Raw genomic sequence first — 17,760 nt, forward strand, 5'->3', positions numbered from 1 at the left:
CTGGCCTCACAGGTGTGCCCTTGGCTCTAACCCAGCGTGGGTCACATGCAGTACTGTTAGATGGCCCCACCACCGTCCTTTGCCTGAAGGAGGCAGACAGGGAATCTACAGAAGCAGGTGTTGGACGGGAATTGCACTCCTTTGAAAAACACTTGTGCCCTGCTAAACCACAGGTAATACAAAGAATAAAGAAAACACGTTTAGCACTCACAGCTTGTAGCTGGCTGAATAATGGCCCCAAAGATTTCTAGTCCTAATCCCTGGAACCTGTGAATGTTACCGTGTAAGGGAAAAGGGTCTTTGCAGGTGTGATGAAGTCAAGGATCTTGAAATGGGGAGATGATCCTGGATTATTCAGATGGGCCCTAAAGGCAAACACTGATGTCCTTAAAAGAGGGGGAAGTGAGGGATTTGACTAAACATGGAAGAAGAAAAGGCCAAGTGACCAGAGGCCAACAGTGGAGGGATTTCAGTCCAGTGAACCTGACTTTGGACTTGTGGCCTCCAGAACTGTGAGAGAGTGAATGTGTGTTGTTCTAGGTCACCCAGCTAGTCCTTTGTTACAGCAGCAACAGGAAACTAATCCACTGCTCTGAGAGCTTGCCACCAGCCCAGAGAAGGACAGCTATTCCCCCATAGCCACAAATCCAGGAATCCCAGAGCCAGGACCCCAGCCTGGCGGTCTGGTCCCAGAGCCTCCTGTCACCTGGTGTCTGGTGCAGGCATAGGGGTGGTGCTGGGCAGGCGGCCCCAGCCTCCTTGCGAATGGCATTCAGGGCTACAGCAGCAAGCTGTGAGGACACTAACATCCTGTAAGGCCGTGACCCATCCATGGGCTCAAGAAACACACATATGCCTCCCTGCACCGGGCCACGGTCTTCCACTGACTCTGGATTCACTGATCACTTCTGCACAGAGAAAGCCCTGGCACACAGTAGGGGCTCCGGAGATGCTGGTGAATGAGTGAATCACAAATTGTTATACTTTCCGGCTTCCGTTTGCAGAGCCCCAGAATGTGGCGTCCTGCACAGGCAGGTGGGAGGCTGCGTGAGCGAGTGCATCCGCGGGAACCGGGGCCTCGTGCCATTACCGGGCCAGAGATGCAGCCTGGACAGCACAGCAAACTCCCCGACCCCCCAGGGCTGCATCCTCTCCTTCTCTGAGGAGGTTGGAATCCCAGCCTTGGGGGAAAAACCCCTTCCACGTCGCTCCCTCCTCGGCCCAAGGGTGCCACACGGAGTCCCCTTTCCACATGCCGCCACTGAGTCATGCTTCCACAGTTCCTTATGTTAATCTCCTCCTGCTCAAATCACTGTGTGCTTTCCGTCTCATGATCGAATCCTGCCAGATAGGAAGGAAATCTAATTAAAGGGCTGCCTGACCTGTGTCATCGTCCTTCTGGGGACAGCGGCCTCAGGGAGACCGGAGGAGAGATGGGGCGCATCTGGAAATGGCCTCAAGCGGTGGACACAGACCTGTCCATCACTCGCCAGGGGCAGCCGCACCTCTGATGGCCGCCGACCTCATCTGAAATCGACCAGGTTGGGAGAACCAGCGCTGTGTGTTGCTGGGTAACTTGAGGATCTACAAGGAGGACAGGTGTGGACAAAACACACCCAGCTTCTCCCCGCTCCTCCCTCTTCCTCCCTGGGGAGGGGGGACACCTCACCCACACGGTGCCCTGGGGAGGAAGCGCTGCCATGGCCACCCCGCCGCTTCACGTCCTCCCCTGGGAAGCCGCTCCCTCTGCTTCTCCTTGTGGTAAGCGTGGGGGGCGGGGAGGGGCCGGCGCAGCCACCAGTGCTGCCCTCCTACGGCCGCCCCTGTACTGAAAAATGATTCTCGCATCCCTGCTAGAGCCACTGCAGCGATTTGCGGAGCCACCTGCCAGTTGCAGGGGTTTTATGCAGCTCTGCGTGTTAAAGCAGGTGCATTCTTGTTTGCAGGTGAGATAAAGAGAAAGAGCCTGGGGTGGGAGGGCGGCCATGAGAATTCCAGGAGGTGAGGGCTCACCTACAGACCTGGGCCACCTGGACCCCAGCACGTCAGGGCATTTGCCAGACAGCCCTGACCTATTGCACCATCTCTGCAGGCACACCTGGGGAGGACACTTCCTCTCCCTTGCCTTCGACTTCCAAGACCCGTTCTAGCAACTTGAATATTCATGAAAACCTGCGTGTCTGAGACCCGTGTGACCCTTCCCCAGGTCATGCTGTGAACAGTAGGACACTGCATTTAGATTTGTCTAGAGTTCAAACTACTAGATGTCTTTCAGGCTAGATTGTGTCCCTTCTACTTCCTGAACCTGACCCCTGACAGCGTCCACAGCCTCTGAGCCGCCCCCGTACCTGCCTCCCAGTATGCTCCAGAGACAAGGCGGTTCCCCCACCTCCGCGCTGGCGCAAGGGCAAGCACTGGGTGGTTCAAGGTCACGCCTCCTGAGGCCCCTAGACAGGCTTGTGCCAGAGGACACATCTGCAGTCCTGCAGGCTGCGGCAGGCAGGGCACGTGGCTAAATGCCAAGGCTGAGAGAGGGTGCAGGGTGCAGGACTGATTGCGGACGCAGGCCTGGAGCTAGGGGTGTCGGAGGAGGGTGTCCTCAGAGGGTGCTCGGGGGTCTGGCCACGCATGTCCCCGGGACACGGCTGGGATGAAGCCCCGACAGAACGGCGTGCTCTCTGGACACGAGTGATGTCACTGAGAAGTGCGGGACGCGGCTGTCAGGAATATGCATGAAGTCACTGCCTCTTGTGAGCGCTGGCCAGGGGACCTCCTCCGACCTGCACTGACCGGTCTGCTCTGCAATGCGTGGCCATCCTGCGGGGCCAGGTGCCAGCCTGCCTGCTCACTCCCGGGCAGCGGCAGGACCACCTGTAAAATGCACACCCAGTCTGGGAGGCTGCAGGGGAGGGTGAGGGAAAAATCAGGTCCCCATCTAAGCACCTTAGTTACTGTCAATAAATGGAATTTCTTTGGTACAGAAAAGATTGCAACACTCATTGTTAAGTGGCATGAAGGAGAAACAATGGGAGGACAGGGGAGTTAAAGTCCCCGGGGTCAAGGACATGCACGTTTTCCTCTGTCTCCTCAAGCTCACAAAATCACATTACCTGGCATGCGGCTGGCGGGCGAGGGCTGGAATGAACCCAGGGGCCGAGGAGAGGCGTCTGGGGCTCAGGCAGGCTTGTGAGTCAGGCTGGACCTCATCATCTGGTAGTGATTGTTGGTGGGAGTCAGAGAGGACCTGGGTGGAGTGCAAAGAGAGGGATGAAGGAGGCTGTGTAGGGGCTGCTTCTGAGGACCCCGACCCGACCAGGGTCAGGAACCATGGGAACAGGCTGAGAGTTAAGGCAGATGGCTTAGGCTTGAGCCTGGGAGTCACACGCAGGCCAGAAGCGTGGTATTTTGGATGGTGGCCATGTGTGCAGGGACTGGAGGCCAATTAAAGGATCTGGGTGAGATCCCAGACACTCTTCACGCGTTGTTCTTCCCACTTCCTTCAGCTACGAGCTACGAGCCGCCATAACGGAGCTCAGTTTGGTAGGTTGCTCCCCAGTAAAGACAGTCTCTCTCTGTTTACTGCCTCTCTCTTAACCCAAAGCTCATCACACGCACATTTCTTTCACTTTACAGCAAACTCTAGGACATACAGAGGAACCTCCCCGTGCCTACTTTCCACGGGCTCCTAAGGAAAGGTAAACCTGAACTGGCCAGGAAAGCATGATCAAGTCCACGTCCAGATCCTTATAAACATAACGGGTTCACGGAACTGGGCAGGAATTCTTGACAACTGCACCCACCCTACTGTGTACTCTGTGATTCGGTGCCACGTTTGGGCATGAATCTAGGGAGGGAGATTTTATTATGGAATTGCAAACCTATCTTATTGTATGACTGTTGAGTCCCCAGCTTGTTGGCACTTGTATCAAAAACCGCACATGGTGCTTAGATCAGGAGACATACAACAGGAGGAGAAGTCTCTAAGTGCAGGGGACGCCCAACTGCTGCTTCCTCAGAATCTCACAGCATCTCAAAGGGCAGAAACTCTTCCTTTCATAGCTATCATCTCCACCTGGCCCCTGGGCTCTCTTGTTAAACCTGCCCTGTGCTCTGATCTTCCGATGGGCCTTTGCTCTTAGCATCTGCCTCTGTGCTCTTTGTTCCAGCCCTAGAGCCTGTCTTGGCTTTGCCAGGTTGCTCTGAATTGATCTGAGGTCCGCGTGGCCCAGCTCTGAGCACTGGTGTCCCCTTGCCAGGTGACCCCTGAGGTCAACCAGCCCCTGAGCCTCCCTGGTTTAGATGCTTTCCTGGAATCTGATCAACCTTTCCTCTCCTGTCTAACCCGGAAGCATGACAAAGAAGAAGCCCAAATCTTTTTAAATATGTGGGCAGATTTTGAATTGAGAGGTTTAAATCCACTCCGTGTTCTAAGACACAAAGTTTCAGATTCTCCTCTCTGTGCTCACTGCCGAGCATATGGAGGAGAGAAAGGACACAGAGATTAAATGTCCACAGTTTATAAGCATTCCACCTGGGAAGACAACTTCTTCCATGCCAGCTGCTCCGTCTCTGGGCAGAAAAATAATGTCATCCTTCCAACAATTTCCATGCTGAAATATACACAGTAGGCTTGTACTTTCCGCCTATCACTGGGGCAGAGTTTGGAGTTTTTCAGGACAGGCTGGAAGATACCAGCTCTTCTTCGACTGTTCAGGAGGGAGAGAATCATGGATTTTCCTGAGAACTATAAAAGGTAAAAGGAAACTTGAAAGTAGATCTGTTCTACCATCCAGGTAACTAACAGGCATTGAACCCTATGGCGTGCTGGGCCCCTCTGGGTGGGAGAGATAGCAGTGAGCACGGCATTCCAGAGAAAAGGTGATCAATAAGCGAGCCACCCGGCCAACAGAGGCTGTGGTACCAGGCAAAGGAAGAGGAAGAAGAGAATAAAGCCGGGTGAGCAGATAGGACGCGATTATCTGTTCTGAGAGAGGTGTTTGTGAGCAAACCTTCTGCCATGGAAAGATAGGAAAACATGAGAACGATGTTTCCCAAGACTAATCAACAGTGCTTTTCTTCTACAAAGTGACTTCTCAGTGTCTAATCCCATGCTTGTCCCTGCTAAGAGGGGCCTGTCAAATGTTTGAGGCAGTTTGAAAAAGCAGAATCTACATTTCCATTGATTTAATTGGCCTTCATTATTATATATTGAGTTTATATTTGAATCCCAAATTGTATTGAAGTATGCTATCAGATTTGTATGCTTATCACACTGGATGTGGCTTAAAGACCTTTCAGAGACATTAGCCAAATTCATCGGTTCTTTTGAGGGAACAGGTAGAGAAAGTTAGAGAGTGAGAAGCTTTTATTTGAATTATTAAGAAGTAACAATTGTGAACTCAAATTTCCCCAAAGATATGATTGTTTAGTTATCAGGAATCAATGGAAACTTTTGTATCTTAGTGATTTTACAGACCCACAGCTAGTTTTGTTCATAAAAGCAACCTTAATAAAGTAATGATAAATACTCTGGTTTCTGTCTGTAAAGTAGTGTCACGTGGTTACTGATTTGGAATTATGTAATTTGGGAACTTGGATTTTTTCATCTCATGAAGATAGAATGAGACAACTGAAATAAAATTGCTCAATAACAGAATCATGTTGTTAATTAGTTGTCCAAGGCACGGTTTCCCATTTGAATCTGACCCAGGGCGTTAAGCACAGCACAAACTGTGGTGTTTGCAACATTGTAGATGAGATTCTTTATCTCTGAAAATTATCCATACTTTTCCCTTTTGCAAAGATAAAAACTGGATTCTCTTCCTCTGTAATTTGTGTGAGTCTGAGGGGCAGCTTTTCCAGTTATCCAAGTCTTTACAAATGAGATGTGATATGGGAAAAACAAATCCAATTTGTCACATCAGATTGGCTGTGCAGTTCTTGGTCTTGGGTCTGCAGAAACGCTGAACTCTATTCAAGAGATGCAATCTTTATTCTGGAAGGATCACTGTAACTATTTCCCATGTAAATCAACTGGATTTGGAAGCAAGACTTAAAGCAAAGGAAATGATATTCATGTTGAACTTGGTCTTTACTGATCTGATATTGCCAACTATTTTTTTCATTTGTTTTATTTTTTCAAAATAATATGCATTATTTTTCATTTACATGCATTAAAATGCATTTAAGTTAAAGTACTATTAAACTTTTACATCATTTTCTACATTCCAGGCATTGTTCTAAATTCTTTATAAATATTAACTTTGTCTGTCCTCATATCAACCTTCTGGAGTAGGTTCTGGTTTTATCATGTCCATTACACAGATGGGAAAATAAAGTCTCAGGTGGGATAGGAAATGCACTCTGGGATTCTCCATTTTATTATTCTTACCTGACAAATATTTTAAGTTTATATTAATTTAATACTTAATTCATTATATCAGTTTTCCTTTGCAGTATGTATGCACTTTTAAGAGTATGTGATTGAGTTTTAGGTCCATAACGAAATCTAAGACTTTGTTTTATAATAAGCAAATTTAACCTATTGTGAGTGTTGATATAATTCTTTTACATCTTCTGTTGTCACACCTATATTTTCTGATTTTCATTTTTCTGTTGTTATTCTCTGGGTTTTTTTCCATGTACTCAAAATCTCTTTACTTTTCTCTTCCCATGTATTCTTTTTATTTTTACCACCACTATTTACTTTTCACTTTTCAAAAGGATTTTAGCTTAATTCTCTGATATTCAAAGTCATGAAGAAAGCAGTCTATGTTAATACTACCAGTAGAATAGAATTTTTATCAATCTTATTTAGTCAGACATACATATGGCGATACACTTTATTTTTCAATAATGGTCTTTGTCATTTTGTAATGTAAGCAGTTACCTAAGCTCTCTATTTACCTATTTTAATGCTAAACTCTACTCATGTAATAGCATATCTTCCAAATAATAAATACGTAAGTATCTAGATCTCTTCAAAGCTGAAAAAAATCTATACATTTATGATGTTCCAGGCAAAATTAATGACAAAATGCACAGCCAGCCACATCTTGAAAAAAACATAAGGACAAAGACACATGATGATTCCATGAGGATCCAGGCTGAAGAGCCAAACAGGCCACCAAGAAAATAAGACTGAATTTGCCTCTGGACCTCTCCTCTGCCAAAGCAAATGCCAGATCACAGAGTGCCATGTTTGAAAGAAAAAATGCACTGTGGTTTGGACATTCTATCCAAGTCAACTTTGTCATAAGGTGGGGAACAGAAATACCTTGTCAAATGTTCACTATTTGCTCCTGGTATCCCTCCCCAAAGATAGTCTGACTTGAGTTCAATTCTTCCGTCGTCTTCCTTGAGGACACTTGCTCCGTGTTGGCTCCAGTCCTTGTGGTATCAGGGGGACAAAGAGGGGTGCAGGGATTCTGTGCTGTGTGTTTAGATTATTTCATGGAACCCTCACACATATGCAAGCCGCTGCTGTCACTCTGGTTGCTGTGTAAAAAAACTGAGGCCCAGAGAGCCGAGGTCAGCTGGAAAGAGGCTGAAGGAGCACCTTAACAGGATGGTAAGGACAGAGGGCGATTCTCGGCATGGGAGGAAGGAGTGGAGACAGCCCCTGTTAGGGCTGCAATCAGGAATTTACTGAAGGATTCCCGGCAAAATTAATATTGAAAGATAAAGGGAATCGGGGGGTGGGAAAGAAGGATGACATTGGAAAAGAACAAAACTGACTTTTACAGAAGGGAAATGGGCAAGAAGAGAGATGGGGTGAGATGTTTGCTGCAGGTGCCTCGCTCCAAGTGGCCCAGGCCAGGCACGGAGATGACAGACACGGGTCCATGGGTGGATCCTGGACCCCTCCCTGGCTGCACGGTGCACTTGGTATCTACTCCTGCTGTGCTGCTTTCCAGAACATTCAAGGGTGGTGGACTGATGCTTACAGCTCTGTGACGTGGAAAATGCAGAGGCGGCAAGTGGCATCCAGGAGCCTTCAAAGCAATTCAGAGCCTTTTACTATCACATGAATCAATGAATTTAAAAAAGGATTGGATATGGTATGTCTACTTCATTTCATTGCTCTAGTAATCCTTATTTTATTAGAATATAAAGTTTGTATTTGTGTGTCTGCTACAGTTTGAGAAGAAAAAAAGTGACTCATCACCTCATACTGTTTGAAAAGCCATGTTCTGGTTAAATTTCCTTTCTGTTTGTGCCTCCTCAAGACTCAGGTTGCTACGTTTTTTCCTAAATTTAATGGGAACGACCTCTCAGTTACTGTCATGCTTCATTGACACAGTGACACAGTCTGTACACAGGGCATGTTAAACAACAAGAAATTCCTTGGAATAAGAGTAATTCTGAACTGTGTTCCCCTTCCCACACCTGTGAAAGGGGATACTCCTCCCCATCTCCTTCCACGTTGAAGGAAGCTCTGGGAAGCACAGCCTTCCTGACTCTCCACTCCGTCTGCACTCAATGCTTCCCAGGAGGAGGAGAGACATAGGTCTGGTGATTTTGGAAGAGCAAATGGGCGCCATAATCTCTCCCTTCCTCTTCCCTCTTGGGAGGTGCCAGACTCCCAAGGGCACTTGCCCTTAATTTTGTTTGTCCCCGTGGCATTGTGTAGGTGCTGCCCCTTTCAAAAGGGCTGGAAGGACAAAACTTTGGGTGTGGGGGGGGGGATAAATTTAATGTCTGGGAATGTTGACAATTACAAAATAGACCTCATTTGTGGGAGCAGTGTGTACTTGTAAGGAGGGTTTGGGTGGACTTGGGGTTTGTATTATAATATTTGGTGGGTTTGGAGGCCGTTCAGCCGAGGCAGATGTTTTTGTGAGGCCATTCTATTTCTTCCACCAGTGCCAACTCATGTTTTACTGATCAAGCAAGAACAAGAGGTGCCAAGCTTCAGGCTTCTTCCTACTTAGACTTTGGGAGGTGGCTGCGGCTCTGGGGGATACTTTTCCCAGGTCCACGGAACATGCAAAGGAAGAGCTGAGCCTGAGGCAAAGGTGGTACTGGGTCAAGGTGTAGACCCAGAATGTGTGCACCGTGCAAGGGCAGCCCTGCCTAGCAAATGTGGCCAAGGCAAGGGTTTTGTTCTAATTGTTTCTACCTCAGGAAGACGGGAGGGAAGATTCCCGGATAGAAACCAGGGAGATGTCTTCTGGAAACAGGATCCAGGAGACCACTGAGAAGCACAGAGGCAGTCCTGAGAGCCTTCATCAGTGATTTTTTTCCAGATGGAATTCATTCTAGTGTCTTTTCTTGCCTCCCAGATTCTCCTTGAACTTTATAGCCTCTGTCAAGTGGAAACACTACGGATATTCCCTTACTCAACACTTTCTGCTCGTCATGATTTCATTTCTTTAACTGTTTTACAGTCATGATGGTTAGTGGTGAATGAAAACAATCGGGTCAACCTAATGGGCATTTCATTAAGTTAAAGTCATTCAATTTAGACGGAAGTCTTAATTCTGAGATAACACACTTACCATATTTCATCTTACCTTAGGAAAATGAAAGGCTGGCAACCCCATGTTGGGTTTCCTTTAGAATTTTCATTTGGAAGTTTTACTAACCCATAAAATCTAACACTCTGCCCTACATTCACTATTGTCTGTCCTATTCACAGAAGCACTTACTCAAAATAACTTGATTACTCTCAACTTGTTTTCATTTGTGTGCATTGCCTAATTTCCAGCTTCTGCCAATCCTATTTCTTAAATAAACTTAACATCAGTCCATTTTTCCACAACCCCATTGTCACTGTGCTTGTCAAGGCCACCATCACTTCTCACCTGTTTTCTGATAAATTAGCCCCTATTGGTCTCTCTCCACATTGTTGGCATCTACCATCTATTTCCTGATTCTGATCCTGCGACTCTCTACGCAAACTCCTTCAAAAGTACACCATGACCCTTCTCATTCAGAGGGTCCATTCAGAAAAATCAAACGAGCAGCATGCAGGAGGATGGCGTGAAGAAGAGGCTGGGACATGTGAGGTGAATTCCAGAGGCAGAGATGGAAAAACTGGCAGCAGCAAAACATTGGGAATGAAAACGTTTTATGTTCTAGAATGATTCAGAGTACTGGGGAGACATCACGGCAGTAAAGCAGAGGTACACTTGCTGAAAGCTTGTTAGAGGTGGGAGTCAGAGGAGAACGAGCTGTATTTGTAGGAAGAAGATCACGGGTGACAGTGATGGCTAGAGATGAGGGCACAGGTGATCCTACCAGCCTGGCCGCACACAACCGTGAGTGGCGGACAGCTCCCACTTCTGGATACACAGAGATCAAAGACATGACTGAAGCAGAGCACAAAAGGCCCTGCACAGCAGTGGAAGGGAAACAGCATTTGGGAGACTCAGAGGTAGAGTGTCTATGTGGAAATGACCTCCTTTAGGAGCCAGAAGAAAGTTTCATCAACTCTAGTTACCCCCTATCCAAGGAGAAACCTGCCTTCTCTAAAACAAAAACACAAAGTCATGAAGAAATAAGAGATCAACATGGAAGTAAAAAAATATAGAGAATAATTTGCTCATTTAACAAATACTTGTTGGTCATGAAAACAAATTATGTAGTAATGAATTATAAACACAGCAAGTGGAACAAGTTAAAAGTAGAAGCAGCACCCTGAAAAAAAATCAAAAAGTAAACTTTAACACATTTCACATAATACAGGAAATAGAAGAGAAAGATCAAATTGATGTCAGAAGATGCTCAACAAAGCATGTGGATGACTGGTTTGTGCATCAGATGGGACAGAATTGGGACTTGGAGGGGTGTCAGATAGCCTCTGAGCTAGGATACCATGGGACCAGGAGTGTAACACTAGTGATGGGAGAGAGGGTAGGGAGGAGGTTGGGAAGGTACTCTATAATGTTAAATATATGTTGAGGTGATAAGACACAATCCCAATTTAAGAAGCATTAAATTGGGAAAAATGAATTTCACAACTGAGGAAATGCAGATGAGAATAAAAAGTCTACTGATCAAAACTAGGGGGGAATTTAACCTACAAGGTTAAATAGGAAAAACCAATATATCTACCTTAACAGTGTAATGATGTGTTGGCAAAATCATTCCAAAGAAGCCCACATTAATAGATGTACCCCTAAAAAATATCTCAAGTCTAAAAGTACAGAAAAATAAGAGGTAACATCATCATTCACACAGCCTCCTGTACTTCTTCATAAAATGCAACCTCCCTGGAAAGTACTAGTTCAAAGTTTGTCTTTTCCCTGAGTTATAAGTTCAATGAAGAAGGAAGCTCCATGATGGATTCTCAGTAAGTAGATAACTATTCACAATTGATCATGAGTAATGAGTAGCTAATTATAACAGGAAGGGGCAAAAGAAGCTATTCTAAAATGATTGAAAATCTTGATGAAGTTAACTATTTTCTAGGAACACATAAATTGAAAAGTTGCTTCAAGAAGTAGGAGGAAAACAGAATAGTCCATGAACAATAAAAAACATTGAATAATTAGGCAAAAAGTTCCCTCCAGAACATAAATCAGACCCCAATAATTTCATAAGTGTGTATTTTCAGATCTTGGAGGCATAGAAAATTGCTGTTTGTTTGAAACACTCATTTGGAAATTTTTCTGGTTAATTTTACAAAGTTGCCAAAGACCAAAAACTAAACCTGAAAAGGAGGTCTGCACATGTGCATTTCCTCACCTCCACTTCGCTCCATCCCTCAGGGAGGGACTCCTGCCCCAGGGTTACAGGACAGCCTGACACAGGACGCCCAGCCTGGGCAGGTGAGATGGGCAGCATTTATCAGCCATTCCTACTCACAGCCCTGGGAGGAGGACACCTCACACCACGCAGGGCCCCACCAGGAACAGAGTCGACCATCAGGGCTGTGGGGAGGCAGGTGTCATAGTATCCACAGGGTGGGCTGTCCCCGGGTCCCAAGGGGGATCGTGATTGGATTGTTTGAACGAGTCATGCACTGGCCCGGAACTGAAACCCACTACTCAGGTAAGCAGGCCCCCTTCCTCCCCAGTGCCTCTGCTTCCCAAAGAGCTACGACCCACCCATTTTCTTTCTCTCTAGAATTATTCTTAGAATTAAAGGTATCAAATAGCAATATACACATTACTTGATAACTTACTTTAAATGATAGGTGGATGGATGAATATACACACACGCACGCACCCTCAAACCAGACCACCGCTGCGCTCACAGACACGTGCACACACACTCTGGCTCAAACACACACACACACCCCGCTGCGCTCACAGACACGTGCGCACACACTCTGGCTCACACACACACACACACCGCTGCGCTCACAGACACGTGCGCACACACTCTGGCTCACACACACACACACACACACACACACCGCTGCGCTCACAGACACGTGCACACACACTCTGGCTCACACACACACACACACACATACACCGCTGCGCTCACAGACACGTGCACACACACTCTGGCTCACACACACACACACATACACCACTGCGCTCACAGACACGTGCGCACACACTCAGGCTCACACACACACACACACATACACCGCTGCGCTCACAGACACGTGCACACACACTCTGGCTCACACACACACACACATACACCGCTGCGCTCACAGACACGTGCACACACACTCTGGCTCACACACACACACACATATAAAACACTTCTGGGTGGGATCACTTCCATGGCAGCAAGCTACCCCAGAAGCTGGACACACCCTAGCCGCACAGGCATCTCCCTCTGATGAACACTCGGGAGGACCCCAACTGTCGCCCTCCCGGACCCCCCTCCCCAGGGAGCAGGTGGTGAGAGGCACCGCCCTCGCCCCGTCTCAGCCTGGGCTGCTTACAGGATCCTCTGGGAAGATTTTACAAACACAGATGCCCAGTCACCACCACACACCCACGATACTTCTCTGATGGTGGGGCCTGGGAATCAGGAGGTCTGCAGCCTCTAGAGGTGCTGTAGGCAGAGCAGATGAGGACCACTGCCCTAGGAGCCTTCTCAGGGCCAGGGCTCCACGCGCCTCCACAGAGGGGTCCACTGGGAGGGGAGCACTGCAGGTGTTGGGGAAAGCCGCAGGCTTGTTCCAGGTGGCATGAGCCGGAACGTCTTCCCTTGATGAGGGGCTAAACCTCGGGGCTCATAGGTCTCCTGGGCGCACGAGGAGGACAGTGGCAATCCAGGCCCCCTCCCCAAGGGGACACAGGGCGACTGAGAAGAACTATATCCCCCCCGAGCTCAAAGATGTCCCCCTGTGCCTCGCCCACTGTCCCGGCCCCTCAGCTGAAAGGCCCCTGGTGGTATTCTTTGAGCTCCTCCAGCCGCTGGATTCAGTTGTTATCTTGTTACTTGGGCCTTGGGATGGAAAGAGGGCCACGTGTGGATACTCATGTTAGAATTTCAACTTGACATTCCTTCCTGGTCCATAGAGAACTTACTGATTGCACTAGTTCTGGGGCTGCCATTACAAAGCACACAGACTGCGCAGTTTAAACAGCAGAAACGTATTGTCTCCTGGTTATCAGGCCCGCAGTCCCAGATCTAGGTGTCCACAGGGTTGGTTCCTTCTGAGGCTGTGAGGGAGATTCCATTCCATGCTCTTTCCCCTGGCTTCTGGCGGTTTTCTGGCCATCTTTGGCATTCCTTGGCAGGTACAGGCATCGCCCAATCCCTGCCTTCATGTTCACATGGCATTCTCCCTGTGAGTATGCCTGATCCACAATTCACTCAGCACTCATGAGCAAACGCAGCCAAGATCAGCAAGCCTAGTCTGCACCACCAGATAACCAACCAGCATATAGTCCTTGAGCAAAAAGAAATGGTTCTCATTTTAAGTTATGGGGTGTTTTCTTGTGTAGGGATAGCTAGCAGATACACCCACCTTCAACACTGATTTTACCTGTGGAATCATTAGAAGCAAATATGTTTAGCAGAAGCCAGTGTAATTCTGGACCAGATGACACAGGGGAACAAATGCTGAGTCTTATTAACCAAGGTTTCCAAGTGATGGATCTTCTGGCACTGGTTACCTTACGAACAGCTTCAGCACTGGGGGGGATCAGGGGCCTCACTGCAGGAGGGGGTGTCAATTACCAACGAAACTAATAACAAACAGTTAATGGATACTAATGATTATAATACATCTATCATATTATTTTAATACTAAATGATTATATTTTATATAATGAAAGTATTATTATTATTATTTGAGCTAAATTTCTATGTGTTTAACAGGAAAGAGCTTACAAAAGCCACATTTTGAATTCAGGAATCCAGTATTGTTTGTCTTCCTTGGTTCCCAATTTTCCTTTCTTCCTTTTCCTAAGAAAAGTAAAGTCTCAACGTGGAGGAACCCAGGTTCTAGAGTGTAGCCAGGAACGGAACCAGCATCAGAATCAGCGAGCTGATTTTTGTCTGGTTAGGTCCGAGGCATCTGGGCCCACAGATTGAGGGCGTGTAACCCTGTTGGCCCTGGGAGCTGAGTGGCTCAGGTTCAGCCAGGACCATATGGGATGTCAAGGAAACACAGGGGCTGTGTTATGCCTGGCCAACAATTTCGGAAGAGCATTCTTCCAGGATGGCCTGATTCTTAAAGTTGTACGAAGTCAGGCTTCATGGCAAGATCTAAGTTTCACATAATCCATAAGACACATTGCCCTGTCCTAACCTTTCCCTTTAGGAATCCAAAGTTTCTTGCATCAAAAATTTCCTTTTTTTGTTTCTTAATATGCTATTTTTCACACTGTAGAGGTATTCTTTCTACTTTTAAGCCTGTCAACCACTTTTTGGGAAAGTGTCATGGGGCCTGGCCCAGTCTGACCTCCCATGGGTCAGGGAACAGTGCTCTTAACCCCACTCACCCGGGAAGCTGATGGCAAGTCCAGCTTGTCACCTGTGCCTCTGACCCACCAGCAATAGATGGGAGAGTCCTACAACCCCCTCCTTGGGTTCCATTCATTTGATAGACTGGCTCACAGAACTCAGGGAAACATTTTACTTACCAATTACTTGTTTATTACAAAAGGATATAACTCAGGAACAGCCATACGAAGCAGATACTTAGGGCAGGTATGGGAAAGGGTGTGGGGTTTCCATGCCCTCTCCAGGCACCACTCTCCCCTAAACTCCACCTGTTCACTAACCTGGAAGCTCTGAATCTGGTCCTTCTGGGTTTTTATGGAGGCTTCATTACATAGGCCTGCTTGATTAAATCATTGATCATTGGCAACTGATTCAAACTCCAGCCCCTCTTCCCTCCCTGGAGGTCAGGGGGTGGGAATGAAAGTTCCAACCCTCTAATCACATGGTTGAGTCCCCTGGCAACTGGCCTCAATTTTGGTGCAAAGTCATCTCATTAACATAACAAACGACACCTTTATTGCTCTCTGCACTCAGGAAATTCCAAGTTTGGAGAGCTCTTTGCCAGAAATTGGAGGAAGACCAAATATAACATCTTATTATAAATCACAAATGGGTTCCACGTGTTCTATGGCCTTTTTATACCTGGTCCACCAGTTTCCTTCACCTCAGCCCCCAACCTGGCCCCCGGGGCTGTAGTTTGCCCTCTATCTGAGTCATTCAGAGCATTGAATTCAGTGAACAGCTAAAAAAACTGGAAAATGTTCATCCTTGTAAAGGATATTGTTTCTTTCTTCACAACGGAAAGATTCATTTTGGTTGTATTCAAAAAGGGAAAAACATTCCTAAAAGTGAACCCTTTTATACCAGCTATTCTTCTTTCATTCCATCTGTTGAACTTATAAAAAGAGAGCCCCTGGGTGTCCTCATGTGATCCTCGGTAAGACTTGGAAAATCTGATTCCCTTGCAAGCTACATTCGACACAATCAGCGATAATTTGAGACCCTCGTTTACCAAGCATGCAATGCCCTGAACTCAGGACAAAATGACCCTCTGCCTACTGCAGAACCTTTGCCAGCCTCCAGTCTGGCAGACACTAATCAGGAACTGTGTGCGTGTGTGTGTGGAGCGGGGAGGGAGTTCTAACGCCACACACACCCCCAGGGAAGCCTTTATGGAAAAATTCTCCCACTTCTGAAGAGTGTTTTCAAGTAAACAAATATGAGAGAGAGATGGAGCTGGAGCCCCTGCACAGCCAGAGGGTCCCACTGTCCCCGCCCATGATGCCTGGCGCTGCAGGACCGCCAGAAGCAAGAGGCACCTACAGGCTCAGGGCGAGCTGGGCAAAGGAGGCCTGAGACCCCTGCCACCAGTTCCCTCTCCATCCTTTCCAAAATGTGCAAAACCGGCCAAGCTGGGCTTAACTGAATATGAAGGACACTGGAACCATGAAGCAGGAGCCCAGACTCCTCGGACCTGCAGGAGGGAAGAGGTCAAGGAGAGCGGGAACAGTCAGTGGAGAAGAGTGGTCTCAGGCGGGACACGTGCCTGAGAACACGCACTGGCACAGGCGTGCACTCAAGCTCCAGCACACACACGTGCACGGGGGGGACACGCAAGCCGACGCTGATGCACATTCGCCTACACCCAGCTCATATACGCGCGTGCTGACACTGAAACGCGCGCACGTGCGTTCACACACACATGCCATCAACAGGTGTAGAACACGAGCTGGGCTTGTAGCCGGACCGGTGGACGCGCCTCCGCTGCTCCCTCAGACTCCTGGCGCTGGTAGCACGACGGCGCAGTCCCCGGCCTGGGCCGGAACCAACCCGCGACCGCAAAGCCTCCGCGATCGATGGCAGCCCCCGCACAGGCCAGTCAACTGCTGCCCAGACCCCGGGGCCAGGAGCGCAGCTACATCCCAGGAGGACGAAGCTTCCTCGACCCCCCTCGTCCCCCATCACTTCACAGACTCGAGAGAAAAGCACATTCGTGTATACTCAGATCCGCGCATCCCTAAGGAAGTCCTGGCACCCCTGTTTCGCAGCCCATCTCCCCACGGGGTGGGAAGGCGGACCCAGCGGGACCCAGGCGCCGTTCTGCCGCATTCCGGCGGGCGGCAGGTGTCCGGCCATTGGATGCGCCGCTCCGGCCCTCGGGAGCGGGCATCGGGAAGAGCGGGGCGCAGCGCGGCGAGGTGCCAGCCAGTGCAGCCGTGCGTGGACCGCAGGTCCGGGGAGCAGAGCCGGCGGCCCGACCTGCTGACGCCGCCGCCCCGCGCTCGCGGCCCCCTCTGCACCCGCGTGCCCCCGGGACGGCCGGCGAGGCGCTGACCGCGGGCCAGCGAGCGCCCGGGCTCTCCCCGGTTCTCCTCCCCTCGCGCCTCTGTCGCCCCCCTCCTTTCTCCCCTCGCTTCGTCGCCCTCCCCTGCCCTGCCCTCGCCCTCCCCCTCCCCCGCTCTCCCACGGTGCGGGCGGGTTCTCCGCCGCCGCCCCCGCCGCCGCGGCCGCCACTCCGCCCCCAGCGCGCCGCGGAGCCGCAGTAATAACCCCGGCGCGGGCGGCGCAGTGACTGCGGGACACCGTCCTGCGCGCCGGTCGGGCTGGTCCTCGGTGCCCGCTTGCACGGTCGCGCGGCTGGGCAGCATCCCGCGGCCCCGGGCCCCTGCGAGCGCCCCTGGATGGAGCCGTGCGTCCTCGCCGCGGGGGCGCAGCGCCGGCTGCGGGCGCAGGGCGGGCGGGGCAGCTCGGCCATGCGGGCCCCCGGCTGCGCGGCGCTCTGCCTGCTGCTGCTGGCGCGGGTGGGTGTGCAGGTGAGTCCCCGGCTGCGGGGGCAGGGTCCCCCGAAGCTCCCCTCGCGCAGCCCCCGTCTCACCGAGGTGTCGCCGCTGTTTT

At 49.3% G+C, this 17,760-nt stretch overlaps 1 protein-coding gene and 1 long non-coding RNA gene across 7 annotated transcripts in view; one reads left to right on the forward strand and one right to left on the reverse strand.

The window, feature by feature from the left end:
- The window catches only part of LOC309623421, a 720,194-nt gene that overhangs the window by 66,299 nt on the left and 636,135 nt on the right, over positions 1 to 17,760 (reverse strand). The window lies entirely within an intron of this gene.
- The window catches only part of ADAMTS16 (ADAM metallopeptidase with thrombospondin type 1 motif 16), a 160,340-nt gene continuing 155,880 nt past the window's right edge, over positions 13,301 to 17,760 (forward strand). The window contains exon 1 of one of the 6 annotated variants that reach the window (XM_082380311.1): positions 13,301 to 17,678. In XM_082380311.1, coding sequence (XP_082236437.1) covers positions 17,547 to 17,678 — 132 coding nt within the window. In that variant the 5' untranslated portion in view covers positions 13,301 to 17,546. The remainder of the gene's footprint in view (positions 17,679 to 17,760) is intronic. The other 5 variants (XM_082380313.1, XM_082380312.1, XM_082380310.1 and 2 more) reach the window with 5 other exon arrangements.

This window comes from Balaenoptera borealis, assembly GCF_965194805.1.
Source record: "Balaenoptera borealis genome assembly, chromosome: 2".
Classification (NCBI taxonomy): Eukaryota; Metazoa; Chordata; class Mammalia; order Artiodactyla; family Balaenopteridae; genus Balaenoptera; species Balaenoptera borealis.